A 15,018-nucleotide genomic window follows, 5' to 3' on the forward strand; every position below is an offset into this window, starting at 1 on the left:
TTTTGGTCATCAGCTGCCGAAAACACGCCATCGTAATTCCAATCAGATATCTTATTTTGAAAATAATACTTTTTTGTTTTCAGGTTTTGAACACGTTAAACTATTTCCGATCAGTAGAACGAACACTCACCATCAATGATGTTGGTTTCTCTGCGAAGGAGAGCAAAATTCATTCGTCCAGTTACAAACCACACCACGAAGGAGTGTCGGGCGGGATTGGAGATCACCAATACACCCATAACACGCCCGTTGACTACATTAAGCATCAATTTAACACCCTCCAAGATTTGGATGTTGAAAATTATGATGATTTTTATAGTATAGAAGATAATTTGGTTCATGTGCAAGATCAAAAAGGATGGCTTATTATGTATGATGCAGCTTTGAAAGATTTCGGGTAGGTGTACAATTGAGAAAGAATCTGATTACGTCGCTCTTTCTGCCAATCTATACGTTTGTCTTTAGCCCAAAATCCATTTAAGGTTCAAAATTCTGACAGGAGTCTAAATCATACAAGATTTAATTTCAATCTTCTAATGACTATTCTTGTTTGTGTTTTGAGTTGCTATAGTACGTTTTTACTCAAAAGAGTTATAAAAACAACAAAAAGGCAAAATAGGACATTTTCGTTGGGAGTAAGTTGTTATAGTATGACTTCGAAAACGAGATGCCTTGGATTTTTTACAAGATGCTTAACTGATTGGTTATTTTTAAACAATAGGGATGACGCGTTCTTTAGAAAAAGTAATAAAATCGTTTGTCTCAACATTTAACGACCAACAGAGTCACCAAAGAACTTGTAAAAACTCCAGCTTGACCCTCGAAAACGGGGCTCATGATGTTATTTATTAAAAGGCCTATTGTTCCCACTTTCAATCGTTAAAAACTTACTTCTCAGTGAATTGGAAAGCGAAATGATGTTGATAGCAACGCATTATTTGGAGGCTGCTTGTCAAGACAACGAAGATGCTCAAAGTAGACCACGTAGCAGTCACAAAAGAGAAGCTATCAATCTAGACTACTACGGTCTACGAAATGTCGATCGATTTGCTGTTCTGTATGATTTGTGGCAATGGGAGATGAAATTTCAAGAGAAGAAAAGACAATTATTGGATTGCTTTTTGGAAGCCTATCATCATATTACTAATGAGAAAGAAGCGAAAAAAATGTGCCAGGTATGTAAATATTAACAATTTAATTTGAATTCTGTTTTATGATTTTAAGACAACCAAAAAAAAAAGTACTGTTCCCTTGTTTTAAGGATACAAGCTTTATGCAATTTTTTCTTTTCTCTTCCAGACTATCATATTTCATTATTGCAGTGTTCTCTTTTACAGCAAGATCAGTGCGAAAAACATGCTTAAAATCCTAGGGACGTGTTCTTGATCTTAACATAACAGAATATCATAATTGATTTTGATAATTTAATTAGTAGTGTTTATTGTGAATTAGAAATTTACTCAATAAAGCTATTGGACCATTAGAAAGCAGAATCTATTGAGCTCTGAAATGACTTTTATCTTTAGGGTGCTTATAAAAAGCAAAACGCCTTACAAAAATAAAATCGTCTGTAATCTGATTCTTTTCAAATACGTAAGAAGTTTGTATGTGATCGTAAAAGAGATTTTAGATGTATTTTTAAAAGTGAACTATATTTGAGTCACTCATACTTGTATCGCTTCAAAGATGAGTTCCGTTCACTCAGGTGAAAGAAATTTGGCTCATTGTGCTGCTACAGCAACGAGCCACCCTCAGCAAGCTGCCAACCATGATGTAACAAAACTCAAAGGAGAATATGAAAGACAAATCCAAACATTGAAGTTGGAACACAAAATTCAACTTTTGGAATTGGACAACAAAATGTCGAAACAAGAAAATGACAACAAAACAAAGATGTTAGAGTTGCAAAAAGAAAATCAATCGCTTAAGCATGAAAATGAGTTAATGAAAGTAAAGAGTGCTCATGAGCTACAATCCAACAAACTTTTGGTCGATTCAAACTTAGAAAGACAAATGGCTGCCAAGGAACTCGAGTTTCGAGACCTAGTAAAGGTAAAGGACGAAGAAATTGCCTTAAAGGACAAAGAAATGATGATAGGTATGGCGGAAAAAGAAAAGGAAATCATTGAAAAGGACAAGGAGTTTCTTAAGCAAGAAAATATGCACAAAATCGAAATGATTAAGATGAAGAACGAAATGGAAAAGACCATCGAGTCTTTGCGCAACGAGATCGAAATGCAAAAAAAGAAAGTCGAGGAGCGACCGAAGGAAATGGGTAACCCAAATGAAATTGTGGTTAATCCATTTGAGTTACCTTTGATGGAACAGCTAGAATGGGGTACAAATATCATTTCGAATGAAAAGTATCAAGAATGGTATAAACATATTATCAATGCAATGGAAAACAAAAAACTGTACAAAAATGAACGCTTTTTGTACATGCGTAAAATCTTTGGTTGTTTCAAAAATGATCTTTTCTTTGTGAACCTCCACAGTGGCAAAGCGCGCGTTGAAAATGACACCGACTTTCAAGCGGAAGGTTTGGACACGCACGCTCTTAATAAAGGAACATTTGTATTGCTTCACCCGAAAGACGCATGGCAATCTCTTCGAACACAAAGAAGCGGTCGTACCGGATTTTATGATTACTGGAAATTTTTAATTTTTTGGCCATTTTCATCATGGACATTCTTATAAAGTGTATTCTTATAAAAAAAAAAGCGTGTATTGTTATTCAACGCCCTGATGTCCTGTTGAGTGGAATTCAGGGACAAGATTCTCAAATTCGACAATGTTTTTGTAAATCATAGACCTAATTTGTTCAATTTACTATAGCATTATGTAATTTATAAATCATTTCCTAAAATTGTCGTTTCCTGACAGGATCCACGCACCCAGTTACCTTTTTTTAGGGAATAAAAATACAATGAAAACAACCATGCAAACCTCTCAAATCATTTGTCGATTGAAACCCTACGTATTTAACTTGAATCAACAAGTTAACTTTTTCGTTTTTTGGCCAAATCTGCAAAATCGAATCCGTAACAATAATTTCCAAAGCGTACAGTATTCGTTTTTTTTTGGAGACCTTTTGCCAATTAAGGCCTGGTAAATATATTTTTGATCTAACTGTCGTCACCAGGAAAAGATGCGAGGGAAAACTGCATAAAAATGACGATTTTTTCAAAGTTTGAACTCAAGAAAAATGATTGATTTCATCATCGATAGTGTATGAAATTGGGCAAAAAAGCAAAACAGTTTATTACAGGGCAAGGCCTTTACTCGAACTTACACGTAGATGCTTTTATTTGAAGCTATAAATTCTGTCAGACCCAATATAGTTTAGACGAAAAAATCTAAAAAATGATTTAAATGGATTAATTATTGCGAGAATTATATTGCAAAAACCCTTAGTAAAATTAAAGAAATTAATTGAAAAAGGGGCTGATTCACAAAGAAATTTCGCGAAAATTAAAATATTTTTGAAAAGAATTATCTCGCGAAAATTTCTACTGGCGAAATTTTATCCGCTTAAGGTATACATAAAGCGAGTGCACCTTGATTTGATTTTCTCGTCACTTTTGTTTTTTTTCTTTCAAGGTCCTCGTTAACATCATGTATCAGAGACCAAGGTTCAATTTCACTCATGGTTATTTCATTGAAAGCTACCAACTGGAGTGTAAACTCCTAGAAGAAAAATGCAAAATCATTAAACTCATATTAGACGATCATATACAAGAACAAAGGCATTACACACAAATTATCAACCGTGACGAGAAACGGTATTACGGTATGCCCGGCCCAATGATTCCGGTACAAGCCATCTCCGTGAATACAAGCCGCCCGGTTTTAAAAGACATCTTCATGTTGGAATTTCATCCGACCATAAGCACCATCGCCGCTGTACCATCTGCTATCTTGAAATCACACCGCGAGCTAATACACATGTTTCAGCCTGAATCCATTACTGATGAAGTGAATTTGGAACTCAGTCTAGTGTTAGAGATATCAAAAGAATGGACAACGAAAGATTCCTTTGGGAACAGTTATTCAGCACAGACAAGGAAAGATGTTTTCTCGGAAATTTTCATCGAAGACCCAATGTTTGTTTGTGAAATAGGTGATTCTCTAACAGCTCAACATGATAGCAGAGGTATGGTGTTTTTATCACAGATTTTTAAAGCCCGAAGGGCTAGATGGCGTGTTCTGGCTGAAAAGTGTGTCGTATTTCGGTAGGAAATCCCACTAAGGCCACGTGACATTACAATAGAATTTAAGCGCTTGACCAATCAGAAGCTTCACGGATTTTCGAAAACAAAAGCAACAATATTTTTTGCGATATTCAACTTTTTCATCTTAGAAAAGCACTCCATCTGGCCGTTCGGGCTTTACAGAAATCTGTAGTTTTTAAAAACAGTCCTCCCAATATCTTTTTGGTATATCGTCAAAGCATTTTATAATGCTCGTAAAAATTCATTGCCAGACTAATATATCCCATATTCTCCTCAAATTTTTCCAAATTCTAAAAAAAACTAATCAAATGACAGGATTCCTTTCTAACGACGGATTTAATCATTTAGGTATCGAACTGACATGTTTTAGAACGTTCAATTTCCAAAACCTTTTTTCCAGGAACACATAACAAACGTAAAGAAGAAATCAAAAAGATGTTGAACACATGGTCTAAACTTCTGGAGATAATCACAAACAGACATCGTCTTTTGGAGAATATCAACGAAACTGATATTCTCCATAATGCTTACATTTTTATCTCCCGAAAAATTGGCGTGGATGAGTGTCATTTACACCTGAGACCAGTTTCGTTCGAGTACGCACAAGCGAAAACTAACGCCAAAACAAAACCGCTCTCTTTGAAAGAACTATTGGATGATGAGAGCCGAGTCGACAGGTAAGCATATGAACGCAATCACACTCTTCAAGTACTTTGCTGATTTTTACCGAGTTTATGTATCGGAGGATATCGAGGGCGGCGGTAAGAGAAATGATACAAAACAAAGTCGATAGTTGATATACGGCTCTATATCGCCTTTTCTCGCCTAAACAGACGTCGATTTATCTCGAATACATAAACTTGCTTTTAGTTCTCAGTGGGCTGTAGGAGCGTTGAGCATCACTTTACAAAAAAATAAAATGTAAATGGGCTAAACCTGAAATCTTGCTCAAAATTAGCTGGGAAAAAATCATGTCACTTTGCCAAAATGTGTCACCTTCTTTGGAAAATTTTAGACTAAATATCCTTGTTATTCATCCCAAAATTCTCTTTTTTCTAGATACATACCTAACAATTCCAGTCTAGGAATTTCTGAGCTTGACGAAAAGCATGTTTCCGTGTTCAACTTTCGAAATCGTGAAGGGCTTATCAATTTAGTGTCAACACCCAATTCATCAGAAAAAGTACGCGCAGCATTATCCGCCCAAATTTGTCAGAAATTTCTGCTGATGTCAGCAGTACAGCAGGTGAATGGGAGCTATAATGAGATTCGAAGTGAAGAACAGCAGAGGTTGAAAATGGAACAGAGTAGTTTTTTGATTGGATCATCGAGGAGTTCGAGTCAATCTTTGATTAAAACAAGCTTGCCATCACAGCTCAGTAAGCTCGGAAATTTCTTTGATTTTTTATATTACGAAAACGGTCAATATAATATAACATACACTGTAGTACAGTCACTCTGTTTAAAACGATCCTTTTTCTCAAACCAGTCACCGCATTAAAGTCGCCATGATGAGAAATAAAGGTGTTTTCGGTCTTAGGCCTTGCATCTAATCGATAAAGCTAAGGATACACTGATAACACTTTACAGTCTGCTGCAACGCAATATACATTGCGTTGTAAATTTTTCTGAAATCACTCTACAACGCGATGAAAATATTGCAAAAAAAATTCAATTCAAACTGATTTCGTTCCAAGCAAATTTGTTTGTTATTGAAGGTCTTTTTATCTATTTTGATTGTACATTTTTTGATGGTGGCTGCACTACAAAAAATCGCAGGTGGAAGTCGCCTGTAAAACTCAACAACGCAGCTTTAGCTTAAAGATCTCTACAATACGTCTTTCTGATTACCGTATTTTCAACATTCCATTCATTATGTATCCAGAAAATTACTTGCTTACTTATTTTAGTGATACCAATGACTCAGTCACAACAAATGTTCAACGAAAATCTTATCAACGATAAACTCAAGCGATCTTTCTTATCCTTGCAAGCTGAAAAGTTATTTTACCGTGACCGAATGTTGAATGGATTTGTCAAAATGAAAGAAAAGAAACAACCAAAGACGATGGATGAGATTGTACGCATGAAATTGTATGTCCATTATTGCTGCCAATGTACTAACTAGACTAGAGTCTGAATGAACTTTGCTTTCTGAAGATTTTTTATGACGTTCAGACCAGTCAAGTAGACTAGGGTATATCTCTACCTTAGAGTTTTTCACTTTCGTTTTCAAAATTAAAAAAAAAAACACCAAACCAATGAAATATATTTTATAATCCCAGCCAAGTTTATGAAACTATTGTAATAAAAACATGAAAATACCTCCAAGATTTGAGAAAGAATTGGTCTAGAAAATCACGAAAATCCAAAGATCTTCGTATTATGGCTATAGCAATATTCTTAAACTATAGTTTCATTTGGCAAACTATTCCTACTCAAGCTGTCATATAGTTTTTCTACTTTTCCACATAGGAATTTCATCCAAGAATATTGTGCATCATTACAAACACGCTTCTCACAACATTTATGTCGTGGTCAGCTCATCTCATATTTCTACAGTATGAAAACACTTTTGAAGAGTTTCCCTGTGACACGTGACGTACATTTCATGTGTGGCCACGACCAAGAAGAAGAAACGGGAAAAGATGACGAAGAAAAGAAAAAGGAGGTCATCGAGGACGAAATTGTCAAAGATCCAACGTATGTTTTTATTTACCGTGGGCTGGAAACTTTTAACTGACAATTTTACCCGGGGGGGGGGGCGATACTAAAATCTTAGACATCATGTTGTTGTTGGTGGTATACCCAAAAAGCTTAAAAATCCTTTTAGTACCATAAGGAAAAAGTGGTATCCAGACTAAAATTTGAGAAATTTTTTGCATCCAGTCAAATGTCTTTAATGTTTGCTCAATTAGCGCTCCGCAACGCTTACGTCATAATTATTACTTTTCACTTTTTTGACATTTGTACGAGTTGCAATCCCACAATTCAATGCGGCTCAATTAAAGATACGCGCAAGTTGTTATTATATCTTTTGTCAAATGATGCAATTGGCGTACAAAAGACATTAACGCAAAGTTTGATGGAATTGGAACTCGTACAAACACATCGAGAGTAATCACTTCTCTAAAATGGAGTGGTGGTATGCAAGAATTTCTCGAAAATCCTTTTAGTACTCGTATATGTCCAGGATTTTAGTACCGAGCCCTCCCCCTGTCTTACCCCTTCTAAAAATTCCAAAGAAGGCTAATAAAAATTAATTAACCTTCTGAATTGTTGAAACTACTCACTAGTCTTTTTTTAGCCTTAAAGTTTATTTTCAAGGTTGACTTGTTTTTCCTTAAAAGTGATACACCTTTTCGACCTTAGTCGCGCGGTCAGATGCGTGCAGCTTAATTATTTAATCATCCCCCTAAACTCGATCCAATCCTTTTTGACACCTTTTTCTATTGTCTATATGTGCGAAAAAAGGACTGAGTTTTAGTGGGATAAAGCAGACGAAAAAGATGTCTGCGCGGCAATTGGTAGCTATGGTCGAAAAGGTGTAGCGTTGTACCTTTTGATACTTTAGCTATGAAGGGTTTTCGAGTCTGCTAAATCGCGTGCCACGCGTGCCAGCGTGCTATGCGTGCCAGCGTGCCTACGTGCCATGCGTGCCTGCGTGCCAACGTGCCTTGGCGTGCCAACGTGACTTGGCGTGCCAACGTGCCAGCGTGCCAACGTGCCATGGCGTGCCAACGTGCCAGCGTGCCAGCGTGCCATCCAAATTTGGCGTGCCATTAAAACTTCGGCGTGCCATCCGAATTTCGGCGTGCCATGCGAATTTTGGCGTGCTATCCGAATTTTGGCGTGCTATCCGAATTTTGGCGTGCCATCCGAATTTTGGCGTGCCATCCGAATTTCGGCGTGCCATCCGAATTTTGGCGTGCCATCCGAATTTTGGCGTGCCATCCGAATTTTGGCGTGCCATCCGAATTTCGGCGTGCCATCCAAATTTTGGCGTGCCATTCAAATTTCGGCGTGCCATCCGAATTTTGGCGTGCCATCCGAATTTCGGCGTGCCATTCGAATTTTGGCGTGCCATTCAAATTTCGGCGTGCTCGTCCGAATTTTTACCGAAATTTCGGTAAAGCTTGGGGGAGAAGACAGACTTGGATACAGAGGGAGGCTATAACCAATGGAGGAGAGTGCACTTTATTATCGTATTACCTTATATGGAAACTAATTACTCTCCATGAATAAGATAGCCTACCTCCTGTATCCGACACTGGAAGATGACACAACTTGGACCCCCCAATATGGACCCCATTGTGGACCCCAATATGGACTCCCTCAAAATTAGTGGGAAAGCATTTTCAAGGTTATTTTATGTAATGACACTTAAATTATGTAAATAATGGCATTATCACAAAATGTGAGGTGTATACACCAATTTACAACAAGATGTTTTCTCATGCTCAATAGGATGCTGGCGGTGCAAATGGATATAGATTGTCATGCAATGAAAACATTAAATGCTCCAAAAGAGCTGTTTTAGAGATATGAAAATTGTAGTACTTTTATTATTATTTTATTAATTTCATTTTTATGTGAACAGAGCATTACATAACTTTAAAAGTTTTGGAGGAGATACACGTGTTTCTTCCACGCGTAAGGCAGCAGTCTACCTGTCATTTTCTTGACAAAGCAAAATCTCATTTTCAGCTTTATATATAATATATGTTTAGATACTTAGCGTTATGCTTTTTTCTTGAGCATATGGTAATTTAAGCTGAGGCTGGACATATGCTTAATATGCTTAATCTTCTATTGTTCTAAAACAATAAATCCATTGTATTCGAGCCAGAATCCCAGCTTTGTTATGCTTATACGCGTTATGCTTATAAATAAAAAAACGTGTAGTGTACTTTTGGATGACGGTCAAGTATTCTTAAGAAATTGCCAAAATTGAGGGTGAATTATTCTTAACATGTTCTTACTTTTTTGGACTGGACTATTTTACAAACATGATTTTATAATCATATTGAGAGTTTTGGACTTTTGAGTTTCATCCTGATATTCTTATAGAAGATATTCTTATATAAAAAAGCGTTTATCTTAAATGCTCCAAACAACGTTAAACTACCTCCAGATGTTATGTCATTTTCAGTCGTTTTGAGCAGTTTGGAGTCTTGTACAATAGAGTATACAAGGATGAAGCAACATTGGCTTACTTCCAGGTACCTACCGGGGGTTGGAAAAGATGTCAAAACTTAATATACGAGGGGGGGGGGTGGAATAAAAATATCCTGGATGGAAAATTTTCGAAAAATTAATTATAGCGCCCCGGCTTTAAGGTATCCGAGAGTAGATTAAACGACATAGTAATGATGTTTCTATGTCACGAATAGGTAACTGCTTTGACGTTAAAATCTACTCTCATACGCAGATCTTTCTTCACCCCTGTCTACGCTACTGTTCTAAAAAATTGAAAAAGCTTTTCATTCTGAAACCTTTTGAAAAAGTTTTTTTCTGGAATTTTTTTTTTTTTGAAAACCTAAAACTTCAAAATGGCTAAAAAGCTCATAAGTTTACGGTTACCGTTTTTGCCTTTTTAAATCAAGTGGTCAGGAGCTGTAGTCAAAAATAAGGAGCTTAGTTAAATAGTTGTCCAAGGGCTAAAGTAATTTTCAGAAGTCATCATTTTTCTTGACTTTTTCTTTTTCTTACTCCGCTCACTTGCCGTACCTTAACCCGTGTAAGAGACCGTAGTAAGTGTATATTTCAAAATATCGCCTAACAATTAATGTTTCATGGAAAATAAAGACTCTGAAAATTTGGTTGTCACGCCAAAACTTGGATGGCACGCCGGAATAAGGATGGCACGCCAAAATTTGGATGGCACGCCAAAATTTGGATGGCCCGCCAAAATTTGGATGGCACGCCAAAACTTGGATGGCACGCCAAAACTTGGATGGCACGCCGGAATAAGGATGGCACGCCAAAATTTGGATGGCACGCCAAAATTTGGATGGCTTGCCAAAATTTGGATGGCACGCCAAAATTTGGATGGCACGCCAAAATTTGGATGGCACGCCAAAACTTGGATGGCACGCCGGAATTTGGATGGCACGTAGGCACGCTGGCACGCCAAGACACGTTGGCACGCTAGCACGTTGGCACGCCGAGACAGTTGGCACGCTGGCACGTTGGCACGCCAAGACAGTTGGCACGAAGGCACGCATGGCACGCTGGCACGCCTAAAAACCGATGGCACGCTGGCACGCGTGGCACGCGATTTAGCAGACTCAGGGTTTTCACATTCACCAACATTCGAAACTTAGTTTGGAACCTTCATTCCACTGTTTGGATGCTTAAAACTTCAACAGAGATAATGTTGAACTATAGGAAAACTTTTTACAACAAGGTATAATTATTTTTAGGCGCTTCAAACAACGTCCAAAAAGATTTCTTTCATTAGACGGGAAACGTTTATTGAATCTTTGGTATATCCCACATTACTCTGAGGTATGTTTACACGTGTGATTTTTGTGGATACTTTTTCTTTCTTTTTTTAATAAAGAAAGCTGAGGTGGATTTTTTTCGGAAATGTACCGTATAAAAAGCCTTTTAAAAATCAAAATTGTATCTTCCAGCAGCTGCTTTCTTTCCTCGTATCCTTTTCTTTTCGATCCCTTTCACTTTTTTTTTACTTACTCTATCCTGTCATTTTCGTTTTTTTTTAGTCTTAATATCATTTCATTCTTTTTACTCCTATCCTTCCTTTCAGCTTCCTCCTATCCATCGTTTTCGTTTCCTCCTATCCATCGTTTTCGTTCCCTCTTATCCACCGTTTCCGCTTCCTCCTATCCATCGTCTTCGTTTCCGCCTATCCATCGTTTTGTTCCCTCTTATCCATCGTTTTCGTTTCCTCCTATCCATCGTTTTCGTTTCCTCCTATCCTTCGTTTCCGCTTCCTCCTATCCATCGTTTTCGTTTCCGCCTATCCATCGTTTTGTTTCCTCTTATCCATCGTTTTCGTTTCCTCCTATCCATCGTTTTCTTTTCCTCCTATCCTTCCTTTCCGCTTCCTCCTATCCATCGTTTTCGTTTCCTCCTATCCACCGTTTTCGTTTCCTCCTATCCTTCGTTTCCGCTTCCTCCGATCCATAGTTTTCGTTTCCCCCTATCCATCGTTTTGTTCCCTCTTATCCATCGTTCTCGTTTCCTCCTATCCTTCCAATCAACTTCCTCCTATCCATCGTTTTCGTTTCTTCCTATCCATCGTTTTCGTTTCCTCCTATCCATCGTTTTCGTTTTTTCCTATCCTTCCTTTCAGCTTCTTCCTATCCATCGTTTTCGTTCCCTTTTATCCATCGTTTTCGTTTCCTCCTATCCATCGTTTTCGTTTCCTCCTATCAATCGTTTTCGTTTTTTCCTATCCACCGTTTTCGTTTCCTCCTATCCATCGTTTTCGTTCCCTTTTATCCATCGTTTTTGTTTCCTCCTATCCATCGTTTTCGTTTCCTCATATCCATCGTTTTCGTTTTTTCCTATCCTTCCTTTCAGCTTCCTCTTATCCATCGTTTTCGTTTCCTCCTATCTACCGTTTTCGTTTCCTCCTATCCATCGTTTTCGTTCCCTTTTATCCATCGTTTTCGTTTCCTCCTATCCATCGTTTTCGTTTCCTCCTATCCATCGTTTTCGTTTTTTCCTGTCCTTCCTTTCAGCTTCCTCCTATCCATCGTTTTCGTTTCCTCCTATCCACCGTTTTCGTTTCCTCCTATCCATCGTTTTCGTTCCATCTTATCCACCGTTTTCGTTTCCTCCTATCCATCGTTTTCGTTCCCTCTTATCCATCGTTTTCGTTTCCTCCTATCCATCGTTTTCGTTTCCTCCTATCCATCGTTTTCGTTCCCTTTTATCCATCGTTTTCGTTTCCTCCTATCCACCGTTTTCGTTTCCTCCTATCCATCGTTTTCGTTCCCTTTTATCCATCGTTTTCGTTTCCTCCTATCCATCGTTTTCGTTCCCTTTTATCCATCGTTTTCGTTTCCTCCTATCCATCGTTTTCGTTCCCTTTTGGACCTACCCCGGTGGAGGTCCTATAAATTAACCGTTGTATGTTCGTTCGTTCGTTCGTTCGTTCGTTCGTTCGTTCGTTCGTTCGTTCGTTCGTTTCGTTCGTTCGTTCGTTCGTTCGTTTCGTTCGTTCGTTCGTTCGTTCGTTCGTTCGTTCGTTCGTTCGTTCGTTCGTTCGTTCGTTCGTTCGTTCGTTCGTTCGTTCGTTCGTCGTTCGTTCGTTCGTTCGTTCGTTCGTTCGTTCGTTCGTTTCGTTCGTTCGTTCGTTCGTTCGTTCGTTCGTTCGTTCGTTCGTTCGTTCGTTCGTTCGTTCGTTCGTTCGTTCGTTCGTTCGTTCGTTCGTTCGTCGTTCGTTCGTTCGTTGTTCGTTCGTTCGTTCGTTCGTTCGTTCGTTCGTTCGTTCGTTCGTTCGTTCGTTCGTTCGTTCGTTCGTTCGTTCGTTGTTCGTTCGTTCGTTCGTTCGTTCGTTCGTTCGTTCGTTCGTTGTTCGTTCGTTTGTTCGTTCGTTCGTTCGTTCGTTCGTTCGTTCGTTCGTTCGTTCGTTCGTTCGTTCGTTCGTTCGTTCGTTCGTTCGTTCGTTCGTTCGTTCGTTCGTTCGTTCGTTCGTTCGTTCGTTCGTTCGTTCGTTCGTTCGTTCGTTCGTTGTTCGTTCGTTCGTTCGTTCGTTCGTTCGTTCGTTCGTTCGTTCGTTCGTTCGTTCGTTCGTTCGTTCGTTCGTTCGTTCGTTCGTTCGTTCGTTCGTTCGTTCGTTCGTTCGTTCGTTCGTTCGTTACCAGCTTTTCTCGAGATTGGCTCATTAGTTTTTTCTGATTTTTTGCACAAAGATGCATAAGTATAAACCCTCGAATGTGATGGAGCCCGATTTTCGAAAAAAAAAATTTTTAGGCAAATTTGGGCCAAAAAACGGCTAAAAAGCGGGTTTTTTGGACTTTGTGAAAGATTGGATCATTAATTTTTTCTGATTTTTTGTATGAAAGTAGGGTACCAACATAGGTAAAAGATGGCTCAAGCAGATTTTCGCAAAAAAATTTTGTTGGCTTAAAAAACGCATGTTTAACTATAAGAATCAATATTAATAAGCATAAATCAATGTTCTCAGTCAAATTACTACATCTTTTTATGAGATAGATGTTTTTTTTTCTCACGAGGGCTTACTTTTAAAGAATATATGTGTTTAGACATGAACCTTTGGTTACTTGGCGTGTTTTTGTAGAAAAACTGGCCAAATTCGATATTTTTTTATAAGCACATTATCAATTACTTAGGCATTAGCTTTTCTCGAGATTGCCTGTTTCATTCTTTATTATTTTTTGCACAAAGATGCGTAACTATAAACCCTCGAATGTGACGGAGCCCAATTTTCGAAAAAAAATGTTTTTGGGCAAATTTGGGCCAAAAAACGGCTAAAAAACGGGTTTTTTGGACTTTAAAAAATTGGATCATTAATTTTTTCTAATTTTTTTGAATGAAAATAGGTAAAAGATGGCTCAAGCAGATTTTTGTAAAAAACGAATTTTTCAGCTCAAAAAACGCATCTTTATCTATAAGAATCACTATTAAATAAGCATACATCAATGTTCTTAGCCAAATTACTCAATATTTTGATGAGATCGATGTTTTTTTTGCTCACGAAGTCTCGAATATGAAAGAATATTTATAGAGCATGAAATTTTGGTTTCTAAACGGTTTTTTATAAGAAACAAACGACTAATTTTAATAGATCGTCACTATTTGTGTTCTGAATGATTGTTTAATGGTCACGCTCAAGTAGATACAAAGTATATATGTGTTAAATGCTTAACCAGGTAGGTCCATAAAAGTATCACTTGTTTACAATCAAAATACCGTAAGAATATTTTAGGACAATTTTCCCAAACAGGTACTCTTATGATCAAGTATTTGCCTTAAATGGCTTTGCTTTGTCTATATATTGGTCTTATATTTTTGTTTTAGGTCTCATTTTTTTTTGAAAAAAGTTTATCACAGGTCTATTGTTCCATGGAAAATCCTCGATATATAAACACTTTCTACATTACATGCCCATAAACTTATTTCAAAGCTGATAGCCCCATCAATTCAAATTATTCCAAAAGAAAATACAGCTTCGATCTATATCGAGGGCCTGTTTGTTTTTCACAAAATCAACTTCATGTTTTTGCCTTAAGAAAAGCTTCAAATCTCGAAATTGATGTCAATAAATTTCATTGAATTTACAATAATAGGAAGTATTTTAAGAACTCTCGAACAACAAAAATAATTTAAGTCCAATAGCCAATTGGGAACTTTTCGCCTTTCCAACTGTGAATTTTGTATAAAGCCATACAATATACTCGATGAATGCATTTATTGATAAAAAGTACTAAAGGTATTTGGACTAGTTTTCACAACCGAAGTTGTTTTTTCATTTCTATAGAAAGTTGTTGTCTGTTCTGTCACATTATTTGACAACCAGAGGCTATACCAGAAATTTTTCACACTCCCCACGATCACTGACCTTTATATACCCTGGACCAAGTTTATCTCGACAATCAAAGATGGCAGATATAGCTTGGCCCAGGGATATATAAAGGTCAGTACAGTACCCATGATGGGGAGGTGTTATACAGGGTTACTATGATGATAAGGAGATAAAATACAGGGATGGGGCGTTTTAGTTTTCGAATATTAGAATCTAGGGGGTTACCGTTGAGAAAAGGAACTTTAGATCGAACAAAGAATCTTC

The 15,018-nt window shown here is 37.6% G+C and overlaps 2 protein-coding genes across 3 annotated transcripts in view; both read left to right on the forward strand.

Moving 5' to 3' along the window:
* The window catches only part of LOC136800359 (uncharacterized), an 87,034-nt gene that overhangs the window by 6,967 nt on the left and 65,049 nt on the right, over nt 1-15,018 (forward strand). For both annotated transcript variants that reach the window (XM_067056993.1, XM_067056995.1), the window contains exons 11-18: nt 84-397; nt 899-1,175; nt 3,601-4,153; nt 4,633-4,909; nt 5,292-5,611; nt 6,143-6,326; nt 6,708-6,935; nt 10,658-10,742. In XM_067056993.1, the coding sequence (XP_066913094.1) occupies nt 84-397; nt 899-1,175; nt 3,601-4,153; nt 4,633-4,909; nt 5,292-5,611; nt 6,143-6,326; nt 6,708-6,935; nt 10,658-10,742 (2,238 nt within the window). The remainder of the gene's footprint in view (nt 1-83; nt 398-898; nt 1,176-3,600; nt 4,154-4,632; nt 4,910-5,291; nt 5,612-6,142; nt 6,327-6,707; nt 6,936-10,657; nt 10,743-15,018) is intronic.
* LOC136800342 (uncharacterized) lies at nt 1,658-2,822 on the forward strand. The gene has a single exon (XM_067056976.1). The coding sequence runs from the start codon at nt 1,687-1,689 to the stop codon at nt 2,695-2,697; it is 1,011 nt and encodes a 336-aa protein (XP_066913077.1). The 5' UTR covers nt 1,658-1,686; the 3' UTR covers nt 2,698-2,822.

Source organism: Clytia hemisphaerica, unplaced genomic scaffold, assembly GCF_902728285.1.
Source record: "Clytia hemisphaerica strain Z4C2 unplaced genomic scaffold, Clytia hemisphaerica genome assembly, whole genome shotgun sequence".
Lineage (NCBI taxonomy): Eukaryota > Metazoa > Cnidaria > Hydrozoa > Leptothecata > Clytiidae > Clytia > Clytia hemisphaerica.

Excerpts from the sequence above, each read along its gene's own strand:
- LOC136800342 (XM_067056976.1), top strand. The coding sequence starts at position 1,687 with ATGAGTTCCGTTCACTCAGGTGAAAGAAATTTGGCTCATTGTGCTGCT.